The sequence below is a fragment of the Herpailurus yagouaroundi genome, unplaced genomic scaffold (assembly GCF_014898765.1).
Source record: "Herpailurus yagouaroundi ecotype Mexico unplaced genomic scaffold, PumYag 182, whole genome shotgun sequence".
In the NCBI taxonomy this organism is placed as follows: domain Eukaryota; kingdom Metazoa; phylum Chordata; class Mammalia; order Carnivora; family Felidae; genus Herpailurus; species Herpailurus yagouaroundi.
The window spans coordinates 51158070-51171366 of NW_024412413.1; the positions used below are offsets into that span (position 1 = coordinate 51158070).

Sequence of the window (13297 nt, forward strand, 5' to 3'; positions counted from 1 at the left end):
CACCGAGGCCGCGCCAGCCCAGCGCGCCGTCGCAGCTGTCCAGGACCGCGCACAGCTCGCCCAGCAGAGCCGGCGGGAGGTCGAACAGGAGCGTGTGCGCCGAGAGCGTACCGCGGGCCCCGCCGCTCGCCGCCGCCGCCGTCCAGGCCATGGCTCGGCCGCCGGAGACCAGGGGCCAGTCCGAGGAGGGATGCGGAGCCCAGGCCTCTCCGCGCCCGCGAGGTGCTATTACACAACCGCGGAAATCCTGCTTCCACGACGGCCAAGGCTGCAGAACTTGCCGAGCCCGACCAGGGGGCGGGCCCCGCATGACGCAAGGCGCTGCCCGGCAGAGATGCCCCTGGGGACGCCCGGCTTGGCGGCGGGGTCTCCCCTGCGTCTGCGTGGCCCTCCTCGCTGGCTTTTACGTTCTGAGCAGGGCTTTCGTCCCTCCGGGTTTGGGACGTGACTGGAGAGGCAAAGAGCGAGAGCCGGGGGAAGACCAGGAGGGCAGGGCTAATGGAGGAGAGTCTACACCCCACTCTGCCTGCCCTGGCATGGGCTGTCTCCTGGCGTGGATGGACAGAAGACCGGTCAACAGTTCTTTTAAAAACGCGTTTTGTTTTCCCCTGCCAGAAAGCGATACATGTGTCCCGAGGAACTCTTGGGAAATCCAGAAAAACTGACAGAAGATCGTCACTCAGCTGAAGACAACCATCCGAAACGTTTGGCGCATTCCCCTCCCAACTTTTACTGAAGTCGAACAGGTAAATGTGCACATACGAAGTGATTGCTGGAAGAGACCAAAGAAGATGCCAACAACAGGAACGCAAAAGAGAGAACAAAGCAGAAGAAAATTGTGCTCGTTTTCTTCCAGACGCTGCCCATTCTCCACGTTGCTACTTGGTTTTTGTACATTCTTTTCTCTCTGGGCTTTCTTGATAAAACATTGTTCCGCTACTTTTCCTACTTCAAAGTGTGTCACAGACTGTTTTGCTTTCAACGTGGAGTTTAAGTAAACTTGGCTGTTGTTTTGAAATATTCTGTCACGGTACGCTGTACCCACCGCAAGCATGATACGAATGCTACTGACAAAAAAGAGGAGATGCTTTGAAAGTGCTGAGAAAAATCCCAGCCTTAATGAGTGGAGTGGACAATGGCCATCAACCGAACAATATCAACCCTGTTGAAACCTTTCAGATTTGTACTCTTTGGCAATGGCGCCCCCTAGAGACCAACAGTTGATGATACACCATCGTTTATTACCCCTGACGCTACCTGAATCCCGAGTCGTTCTCAGCTAAAGTATACCACAAAATATACTTGAAAATTGGTGAAACCAATACCGGTTGGGCAAAGGTTTCTATATGCCTTTCTTCAAATAGCTGAAATTTTGTCTATCTGTACACGCTTAAGAAACTCTATACCTTTCAAAGGTACTACCTGAAAAAACAGCAACAGGCAGGATACAAGTATTTGGTAGCTATTGGATTGGTGAATTAGTACGATGAGAGATCCAAACTCAGTTACGCAGAGGATCCAGGAATCACGGTTGCTGAGTGAAGCAGTCAACAAGGCCTGCTTTTCCAGGTCTTCTGATTTACAGGGAAGCAAGAATTTTATGTGAACACCATAGTATTTGAAATGTATATGGATTATGTGAAATTTCTTGTATTTTTAATGTTGGCAGTTAGTATCAGCCCATGCTCTCTCTGTATTCCTTAAAACTGCCTTTGACTTCTGAATTTTATATCATCAGGTTATATCGCTCACTGTTCTTCACCATTGGTGTCATTCACTGCTCTCCCCCACCTTAATTCTTCCCTCTCATTTTTAGACGATATAGCTCCTGCTCACTGCAATTCTCTCCAATACTAGCCCTATCTTATTTGATGATTTGAAATCTATGTAGAGTAGATGATGATCTTTCCAATACCCTGTCCTGTGAGTTCTTTGACCGATCCTCCTCCGGTAATCTTATTCTCCACCCTATTTCAGCCACTCACTCCCATGATCTTTCCCTTGAACTTGTCATTATCGACGGTGCCCCTTCTGTAATTTCTATTTCATGAATCCACTCTCAGACCACATCTCCTGTCCTTCCAGTGCATTCCCGCTAGTGCTCTGACCCCAACAATTCTTCCCCCCGCCCCACCTTCCCACCCCCGTAGGTTACCAAATCCAAAATCTTGCCACCTCTTCTCTGGCCTCACCCTCTTAATGTCCTTACTTCTCTCTTTATCCATAAAATCCACACTCCATGTTTCTAATCCCTCTCACATATGCCCTCCATTCTCTTGCTCCTCTTTGGCTTTGTTGAGCTGCCTTGGCACATCTACCATTCTGATCAGATACAATTTTCTAATTTTTGGCTCTGCCTCCCGTGCACCAGAATGTAGCTGGAGGTGGAGTGGGGAATAAAAACCCTGTTAATTGGACCCAATTTAAAATCAAAGCCATGGGGCGCCTGGGTGGCTCAGTCGGTTAAGCGGCCGACTTCGGCCCAGGTCACGATCTCGCGGTCTGTGAGTTCGAGCCCCGCGTCGGGCTCTGTGCTGATGGCTCAGAGCCTGGAGCCTGTTTCAGATTCTGTGTCTCCCTCTCTCTGCCCCTCCCCCGTTCATGCTCTGTCTCTCTCTGTCTCAAAAATAAATAACGTTAAAAAAAATTTTTTTTAATCAAAGCCATGACTTTCAAATGGGTCCTTTATGCTTCCAGGTTGTCACACTAAGTGCCCTTTGTTCACTTACTCTTCGGGTCCCCTTGACAACTATTCTATGCCTTCTCTTTTCCCAACTCCGTTTACCTTCTCGTCCACCCTTCTGCGCAGCCAATGATCTTGAGAGTATTTAGTGAAAGTACCGAAGTATCAGAAAAAAACATCCACAGACTCTCAGCACCATCAGCACCACATTTATCTGCCCACCAGCATCTGTAGGGACATACAAGCCCTCCCTCCTTTCCTATTAGTCAATTAGTAGGCTCCTATCTAAGTCTAATCCCTTCACTAGTGCCGCCGATCTGATCTCCTGTCTCCTATTCAAAGATATCAGGGCAGCCGTTCTCACTCTCAGCTACACCATCAATTTCTCACTCTTTGCTGGATTAATTCCATCGGCATACAAATATGATGTTATTTTTCCATCTTAAAATAAACCAAAAAAATTTGATATGATTTCCCCCCTTTGATGCCATTATTACCCCCATTTCTTTACTCCTTTTTGTAGTAAAGAGTTGAATCTTCTATCTCCAACTTTTCTCCTCTAACCTTCTCCTAAACCAACTCCTAAGCCACTCCTCCTACCTTACTCCACTGAAATGGCTCTCAGGGTCATCTATGTCCACATCATTGCTAAATATAACAGTCAATTTTCAGGCCTCATCTTATTCAACCTATCAGTAGTTTTTCTGTTTTTGGTTTTTTTTTACATTTATTTTGAGAGAAAGAGTGCACACGTAAGCAGGGGAGGGGCAGAGGAAGAGGGAGGGAGAGAATCCTAAGCAGCCCCACATGTGGGGCTCAATCTCACCAAACCGTGAGACCACAACCTGAGCCAAAATCAAGAGTCAGATTAACCAACTAAGCCACCCAGGTGCCCCAACCTATCAGTAGTTTTTGACATAGGTGATCCCTCCCCTCCTTCTTGGACACTTTCTTTATTTTCCAAATTCTCTTACATTTTAGCCTACTTCACTGGTCACTCTTCAGCTTCCTGTGCTGTCCCTTCTCTTTTTCCTTAACTCTTAATGTTGGAGTGCCCCAGGGTTCAGTTCATAGTTCTGTCTATGTACACCTACTCCCTTGATGATCTAAACCAGTTTCGAGGCTTTAAATACCATCTATCTACCAAGGACTGCCAAATGTATACGGTTAGCCCAGACCTCTCCCTTAAACCTAAGACTCATGTCCAAAATTGAACACTTGATCCTGTCTCCTGAACCTGTTCTTCAACATTCTTCCCCATCCAGGTCACTCTATCCTTCCAGCTGCTTGAACCAAAAGCTAGAGAGTCATCCTTGACTCCTCTATTTCTTCACAGCCCATGTTCAACCCACTAGCAAACCCTGTCGACTCTATTCAAAATATATTTAGAATCACACTTTTCTCCACCTCCACAACTGCCAGCCTGGTTTGAGCCATCATCATATCCTGTTTGGTTTACTGCAGTTGTCTTCTAACTAAAGTAGCTTCCACTGTTAAAATCTATAGACTGTCTTCAACACTGCAGCCAGATTCATTATTTTAAATCAACTCTGACTATCTGATTATTTGACTATGTAAACTAAATCTATTTAGAAGCCAACAATGGCATCTGATTTGGGTCAGAATAAAAGTCAGACTCTTTGTATGATCTGCACTCTCTCTCCTCCCACTCTGCTGTCACCTCTGGTCTTATTCCCTTGTTCATTCTGCACTACCACACTGCCTTCTTGTCGGTCCTTGAACACACTAGGCAGAGTCCCACATCGGAACCTTTGCGCTTGCTATCCCCTTGCCTACTATGCTCTTCCCATCTTGCTGCAGTCTACCCTGCCCTCCGTATTTGAAATTGCACTCAGACTCAGGCTGGCGTGTGACTACAACAGCCAATAATATATGGCTTGGGGTACCAGATCTCATTCAAATTTCTCCTTCTGGATCTGAACAGGAACATGTGGCAGCTCTGGCCATTTCTGGAACCATTTTGCAACCACATGGAGATAAATATTAGAATGAAGTGAGCCTTGGGGATGGCCTCGGGAGAGAAAAAAACAGATCCTTCATAATGTCATTAAGCAGCTCTTTTGTTCTCTCCATGGAGAATGTCCTGCTTCTGGGCTTATAAATTCTGTCACATAAATTCCTTACTAAGTAGGTTTACAAACTAGGAATCTTGTGTTTGCAGCCAAATGCATCCTGATACACTGAACAGACATTTGGTGATACTTCCTGTTTTGTTATTGGCCTGTAGAACTGTGGGAAGAAAACTAACCTCTGTCCAAAACTGGAGTTCAGATGTATACAGCTGTATCTGTGAAATGTCAGATGGGCATGGAAACTGGATGGTAGAGGGAGACAACCGGGCCCCTGAGAGAAAGTAAGTGTTGGTAGAGAACGGTTCTGACAGCACAGACAGAAGCAGTATGAAGTTCCAGATGCACATGACACTACACTGAAATCCACACAAACCCAGACCCTGAAATGCACCCTGCCCACCCGCTCCCAGCATACGTGCTTCTGGCAAAGAGAGGGCTGCGGTTAAACCTAAAACTGTCTCACTCTGTGACTTCATCTTTTGCCACGGGAACTTTTGCCTCTCCGACTCTGCCCCCCACACCCCTGCCCCCATATTTCATATACTAGAAGAAGAGCTTCCTTCCTGGCTGGAGGTAAGAGAGTAATGAACTACACGGATTACCGAATGGAGATGCCGAGGAAACCCTAAAGGCTATGGCCCAGATGGCACAATAGCACAGATACACAGTGTTATCAGTGGCAAAGTCCCAGCTAAGCACAGGCATCAAAGCCTAAGATAAAAAATCAGGTGAGGAGGAAACTAGAGGAGTCAGATAACAGCTCTTTGTATACATGGAAAACTTTTCTTGGTGGCAGTTACTTACCCAGCATCCCTAAGGATGAATGTGCAAAGGACACCCAGCTTGTGGAACATAGATTTTCTGGTTTGGGAAATAATTTTCAAAACAAAGATCACTAGCGTATTCCCTCTTTGAGCCTTATCCCGTCCCCAGGCCATAGAGGGTCCTAGGTACATTGGAGTTCAGGGGTGAGGTAAAGATCAGTAATGGGGCGAGAACATTTGTGGTGCGTATTACTTGGTAATTCTATGAAGGAAAAGTTGGGTGGTTTTAGGCCTTCATCAAAATGACATAATAGTAATAACATGCAATAATTATTCCTCCAGTTCAGTGTGGATTTTTAAAGATTAGGTTTGCATTGTCTTATAACTCAACCCTTCCCCATTTAAGATACCAAAACCAGTGTTCTAAAAACCTATTACTTTGCAACATGATCTATATTAAAATTTTAGCAATTATCCTTTTAGGGTTGAAGGAAGGATAACTGGTGATTTTATTTTCTTACTCTGTGTCTTCCAAACTTTCTAAAGTCAACAGCTATTGTCTATTAGAAAACCCTCAACTATAGAAAATAATTTCTTCCAACATTTTCATGCTTCATCTCATTTCACTATTTTCTTCTTAAATCATTTTCCTAGTATTTCTCACCTCGAAGTGTGTGGCTATAATAACTTTTGCCTAGTCAGCACTGCCTTCTAAAATCTGATTTTTATAATTGAATAGTTTTCCGTCAAGGGCTTTCAATATTAGCTAAAGCTCTATTTTTGAAGCAAACATTTATTTACTTCTAGAAGAACCCCAAACATGTGAAATAAATCTGAGATTATGGCGGAATGTTTTCTTTTGCAGTCAAGTATCTACTCAGACTGTTTGCAATTTGATAATGGAAAATGGCTTAGACATCCTAATCCAACTTCTGCACTTCACAGATGGCTAAACTTCTGCTGGCTAGAAGAACTCTGGAGGCAATGTTTGTTGGAAAAATAGATGAAAAAAAATCTCATTGAGGATTTCCAAAGTTTCCTTGTCAAGTTATAAGCACAAATCTTGTGCATTTTCCATCTCAAGGATTTGGCCCTCCTTTCCTTGTTATTTAGTAAATCCCCAAAATAAATCCTGTCTGTTCAGGCTGGCATTGAAAATGTCACAGACTGCGTGGTTTAAATAAGAGAAATTTATTTTTTTTTTCCACAGCTTTGGAGACTACAAATCCCAAGATCAAGGTGTCCACAGGGTTCAATTTCTGGTAAAATCTCTTCTGGCTTGTAGATGGCCTTTCCTGGATGTGGGCACACGCACACAGACACAGGCACACGCACACATACATTCAGAGATAGAGAGAGAGAGAGAGAACACAGGAGCACGCAGGCCAGCATTCTGGTGTGTTTCCACTTATCTAATCTGATCCTATCTAGTGTCTCATCTCCTCTTATCTGATCTGATCCTATCTGATCTGACCCTACTCTTACGACCTCATTTAATCTTAATGAATTCCTTCCAAGCCCTTTCTCCAAATCCAGCAACAATGGGAGTTAGAGCTTCAACATACAAATGGGGGGCACACAAACATTCAGTCCATAACAAGCCCTTTGCACGTCAAGAAATGATGTCACATCATTGGGTTTCAGAGGACGCATTCTAAAAACACTTGGTAATTTAGTTATCCACATCTTCTGGCCTGTCATGGCCATCATAGTTCTTCTTGTTCCTACTGATTTTGTTTCATTGTTCTGAACCTTTGAAACAAAAATAAAGGCTTGGATTTTGAATCCGGCACTGTTGATAATGAAGGCAATACCAAGTCTGTATATGAAAATATCCAGCATATTTGGATTTAAAAATACTAGTAATTTCAGATCAAATGGCCTTTCCTCAGGGCTTACTCTGACAGTTCCATAGCATTGGTCCCTCATCACACCACCTTTTGTGAATTTTTGTTTTGCCTTTTTTCGTCCTTTTTTTTTTTTAACGTTTATTTATTTTTGAGACAGGGAGAGACAGAGCATGAACAGGGGAGGGGCCGAGAGAGAGGGAGACACAGAATCTGAAACGGGCTCCAGGTTCTGAGCTGTCAGCACAGAGCCTGACGTGGGGCTCGAACTCACGGACCGTGAGATCATGACCTGAGCTGAAGTCGGAGGCCTAACCGACTGAGCCACCCAGGTGCCCCCCTTTTTTTGTCTTTTATGACAATACTCAGTGTTTTCCTACACTCTTGATGGTTTCTTCTGTTTTCTGAACTGACTCTTCCTTTGGCTTATACCATGCACTCACAGGCGGAATTCTAGTGATTATTTTATTCCAGGTCTTGAAGATTTCATATACTCTCATTGTTCATCTGTTACCTCTATGTGGACCATGCTCATATTTGTGCCTTTAGTCCTAAGCTGTCCTATAGATTCCCTTCTCACTCCCCACCTCCAGTGTTTACTGAACAATTTCATTTTGATTTCTTTCTTTCATCTCAATTCAGCATGCTCCAAACTGATCATTTCCTAGAAAATCAGCTTTCTTGTGTCTGGTCACATGGGCCAAAAGAACTCTTAGTAATTTTGATTGATCAACTGATATAGTCAGAAGAACTTACTGAGCACCTGCTATGTCAGACATTACACTTGGTGGTGCTTATATCCAATAAATCACCAAATGTTATTCTTCTGTAATGTCTCTCATAAGTGTCTGGGTCTTTTCCAATTTGTACTAGTTATTTCATCTTTGGATTTTTTCTCCTACCTGATGAACCCCTAATTATTTTTTAAGATGCTATTGAAAAGTCACCACCTCTGTGATGTAGTTTGACTTGTGGGCTCCCATAAAATACATGTAAGTCTTAACCACTGATATCTTTGAATGCAACATCAACTGGAAATGTAGGCATACATGGAACATATTGCAGATTTGGTTCTAGACTGCTGCAATAAGGCAAATATCACAATAAAGCGAGTCGAACTAATTTTTGGTTTCCATATAAAAGTTTACACTACACTGTATTACACTAAACTGTAGTGTATTAAGTGTGTAATAGCATTAGGTCTATGAAAAAAGCATACACCTTAATTTTAAAATATTGCTAAAAATGCTAACTATCATCTGAGCTTTCAGAGAGTCATAATCACTAATCAGATCACCATAAAAACATTATAATAATAAAAAAGTTTGAAATATTGTGGAAATTACTAAAATGTGACAGAGACATGAAGTGAGAAAATGCTGTTGGAAAAATGATACCAATAGACTTGCTCAATGCAGCAAGTGGCTCAATGCCATAAATCTTGTGGTTTTTTTTTAATGTTTATTTATTTATGTTGAGAGAGAGAGCACGTGCAAGCAGGGGAGGGGGAGAGAGAGAGAGAGAGAGAAAGAGAGAGAATCCCAAGCAGGATCCACCCTGTCAGCACAGAGCCCCAGCACAGGGCTGGATCCCACTACCTGTTAGATCATGACCTGAGCCGAAATCAAGAGTTGGACGCTTACCTGACTGAGCCACCAAGGTGCCCCCTATAAACCTTCAATTTGTAAAAAAAAACACAGTATCTTCAAAGCACAGTAAAGTGAAGCACAATAACACAAGGTATGCCTGGAAAGTCTCCGCAGATGTAATCAAGTTTAGATGAGGCCATAGTGGATTAGGACTGGTGTCCATAAAAAGAGGGAAATTTGGACATGGAAACAGAGGAAAGAAGGCCTGCTGCTGATGATGGCAGAGATTGGAGTGATGCAGCCACAAGCCGAGGAAATCCAAGGATTGCCAACACCAGAAGCCACTAGAGCATGGAACAGATTATCCCTGAGAGCCTCTGTAAGAAACTAACCCTGCTGACAACCTAATTTCAGACTGGTGGCCTCCAGAACCGTGAATGAAGAAATGTCTGTTGTTTTAAGCTACCAGTTTGTGGTAATGTTTTACAGCAGCCCTAGTAAACTAAAACACTCTGTGAAACCGCTTATAATCTCCCCCAGAGCTCTTATTTCTTTTGCAGTTTCTTTACTTGCCGTGTTTTTTTTTTTTAACTTTCTATTTAATGTCCTTTAAGTAAAGGGAAAAATATCACTTAAAACTATTAGCACGAGCTTTATGATTGATCTTTATATTGTGCAATAGCAGTTTATTTTTTAATATATATATTTGTAATGTTTATTTACTTTTAAACTTTTTAAATGTTTATTGTTTATTTTTCAGAGACAGAGACAGAGCCAAATGGGGGAGGAGAAGACATAGGGAGACACAGAATCTGAAGCAGGCTACAGGCTCTGAGCTGTCAGCACAGAGCCCAAGGCGGGGCTGGAACTCACAAACCTTCAGATCATGACCTGAGCTGAAGTTGACGCTCGACCGACTGAGCCATCTAGGCGCCCTTGTGCAATAACTGATTTAAAATGCAAACTCCGGGGCGCCTGGGTGGCGCAGTCGGTTAAGCGTCCGACTTCAGCCAGGTCACGATCTCGCTGTCCGTGAGTTCGAGCCCCGCGTCAGGCTCTGGGCTGATGGCTCGGAGCCTGGAGCCTGTTTCCGATTCTGTGTCTCCCTCTCTCTCTGCCCCTCCCCCGTTTATGCTCTGTCTCTCTATGTCCCCAAAATAAATAAACGTTGAAAAAAAAATTAAAAAAAATAAAATAAAATAAAATGCAAACTCCTATGTGGATCATCCAAATTACAGTTTGCATTTCATGGCCTATATATGCGTATGTATGTCATTCTTACTAGAACTGTGAAAAAACTGCATAAAACTAATTCATATATATTTTTTTAAACTTATTTATTTTTGGGAGAGCAAGAGAGAGAGAGAGAGAGAGAGGCAGGGAGACAGGGAGACAGAGAATCCCAAGCAGGCTCTGCACCGTCAATGCAAGACTCCAACCCACAAACTATGAGATCATGACCTGAACCAAAATCAAGAGTTGGACACTTAACCGACTGAGTCACCCAGGACCCCCACTCATATATTTTTATTTCACTTCTCTCTACCTTCAGCTTACATGTAAGGAAAAGAAACTATAGTTGTCCCTCTTACCCTTTCCTACAACATCTTCATTTTTAGTGTTAGTGGCTGGCTAATACTGGGAACTGACACAAGTGAAAAAGGATGTGATAGGATTCCTTGGTCATTTATGCTTCTTAGAATACCACTGCCTTCTTTCTACATTCACAGTAAGTTCACAGCCCTTGGCACAGTCTGTGTCCTCCTTTTCCTTCCCTTTACTAAATTGTATGTATAATACACTTACCTTGTACTGATTTTGTATCTACTCTAACTTCCATTCTTTGTAGTTTCAATAGAATTCTGTGCTCACGGGGCATCTTGAATGCTAAATGCAAATGGTTGGCAAAGAATGGACACTCATATATTGTGTGTACCTCTTCTGCTCATGCTCATGCTGCATTGTGCTTCCACTCATACAACAAAAGTTCAAAGGCAAAATTATTAAGTATTTCAAAATGGTAACAACTGAGCATTAAGCCAAATGCAAGGTCCTTCTGAGAGCAGGGCTCTGTGCAGTTGCACAGGTTGCATGTCAAGGAAGCCAGCTCTAGTTTAAGAGTCCCAGTTAATCCACAACCTTTTTAATACTTGGTATTGTCCACCTCTTAATTTTAGCCACCTGTGTGGAGATATTGTGACATTTATTTGCATTTCTCTGATCATTAATGACGGCAAGCATCTTTTTATTAGCCATTTGGCATATGTGTGTGCGTGTGAGAGAGAGAGAGAGGTAGAGAGAGAGTGTGGTGTGCTTATTTGAGCCTTTTGCCTATTTTTCTGTTGGCTGCCTGTCTCTTTTTTTCTTCTTGATTTGTAACAGTTGTTTTTATATTCTGGAAAGGAGCATTATGTAGATTTCATGTGTAGCAAATATCTTCACCCATTTTGTGACTTGGTTTTCATTCTCTTATATTTTGATTACTAGAAGTTCAAATTTTTTTAAATTGTTTTAATTTAAATTATTTTTTAAATTTACATCCAAGTTAGTTAGCATATAGTGCAACAACGATTTCAGGAGTAGATTCCTTAGTGCCCCTCACCCATTTAGCCCATCCCCCCCTCCCACAACCCCTCCGGTAACCCTCAGTTTGGTCTCCATATTTATGAGTCTTCTGTTTTGTCCCCCTCCCTGTTTTTATATTATTTTTGCTTCCCTTCCCTTATGCTCATCTGTTTTGTGTAAGATTTTATTTTTAAATAATCTTTACACCCAATGTGGGGCTCCAACCCAAAACCTAAGACCAAGAGTTGCACGCTCCACTGACTGAGCCAGGCAGGCACCCCTTAAAATTTTAATATAGTTTGTCAACATTTTCCTTCAAAGTTAACTGCTAGTTTGTATCTGGTTTCAGAAATCTTTGCTTTTCTCCAAATCATAAAGATATTCTCCTATATTATCTTCTTAAAATTTTATTGTTTTGTCTTGCACATTTAGATCCATAATCCATCTGGAATTTATTTTTTTTGCAACTGGAAAGAGGTAGGGGATTAAATTCTACAAATGCTGCTTTTAGTTAATAAAAAGATGGATTGGCAGCGCAACTCCAGTTTGTCCCATTTAGCAACTCCTTTTATGATTTTATATTAAAATGGGTAATATGGGGGTGCCTGGGTGGCTCAGTCGGTTAAGCGTCCCACTCTTAATCTTGCCTCAGGTCATGATGTAATGAGTAGTGGAATCGAGCCCCGCGTGGGGCACTGAGCTGAGAGTGTGGAGTGTGCTTGGGATTCTTTCTCCCTCTCTTTCTCTGTCCTTCCCCATTTGCACATGCATGCACACTCTCTCTCAAAATAAACTTAAAAAAATTAGTAATATGCTTCTAAAATGAAAATCATAAAAGGTAAGGTTTTGTTTTGTTTTGTTTTTTTGGCTCATCTTTTTGGAAGTGAGTTTAGTTCTTTTGACAAAAGCTTCCAATAACATCAAGTTGAAGGATTTTGTTTCAGAATAGACAGTTCCACAGCTATTCTGAGCTCCACTTACTAAGTCTTTTGAGTGTTTACAGTTAAAGTGGAGACTAGGTGAATGTGAGTGGATCAAAGCAAACTCATCAAAAAACTCCAAGGAACCCTGGGATGGTATTACTCTGGGAATACCTACATCTCATATTTGTATTTGAATGACAGCAATACCAATGAGTATTCACCCTGATCCATCGAATTTGCCTTATCATTTGTTTTAGATTAAACCAATATTCCCTTTTTCCTGCCTTTGGTCATGGCTTTCTCCAATGTATTCTGCATCTGGCACACAGTGATCTGGCCTTTATTTATCTATCTAGTCTCATTTTTTTTTTAAATTTTAAATGCTTATTTTTGAGAGGGGGGAGAGAGAAGAAGAAGGAGAAGGAGAAGGAGAAGGAGGAGAAGAAGGAGAAGAAGAAGAAGAAGAAGAAGAAGAAGAAGAAGAAGAAGAAGAAGAAGGAGGAGGAGGAGGAGGAGGAGGGGCAGAGAGAAGGAGACACAGAATCCCAAGGAGGCTCCAGGCTCTGAGCTGTCAGCACTGAATGGACACGGGGCTTGAACTCATGAACCCTGAGATCATGACCTGAGCTGAAGTTGGTGAACCCTGGGATCATGACCTGAACCGAAGTAGGACGCTTAACCAACTGAGCCACCCAGGTGCCCCTATCTAGTCTCATTCTTTGTCATTTGTATCTAACCTTAACTGAGCTTTGTTCCCCATCTCCCCACCCCTTGCAGATGCTGGTCTCTTGAGAACCTACCTACCTGCATCAGCCCACTCTTCTCTGGTTGGC

At 42.6% G+C, this 13297-nt stretch overlaps 1 protein-coding gene across 1 annotated transcript in view; it reads right to left on the minus strand.

Annotated features, from left to right (window-relative positions):
* IRAK3 (interleukin 1 receptor associated kinase 3) overlaps positions 1–377 on the minus strand; it is a 58470-nt gene extending 58093 nt beyond the window's left edge. Inside the window, exon 1 of the mRNA XM_040491493.1 lies at positions 4–377. Coding sequence (XP_040347427.1) covers positions 4–310 — 307 coding nt within the window. The 5' untranslated portion in view covers positions 311–377. The remainder of the gene's footprint in view (positions 1–3) is intronic.
* Between the last annotated feature and the right edge of the window lie 12920 nt (positions 378–13297).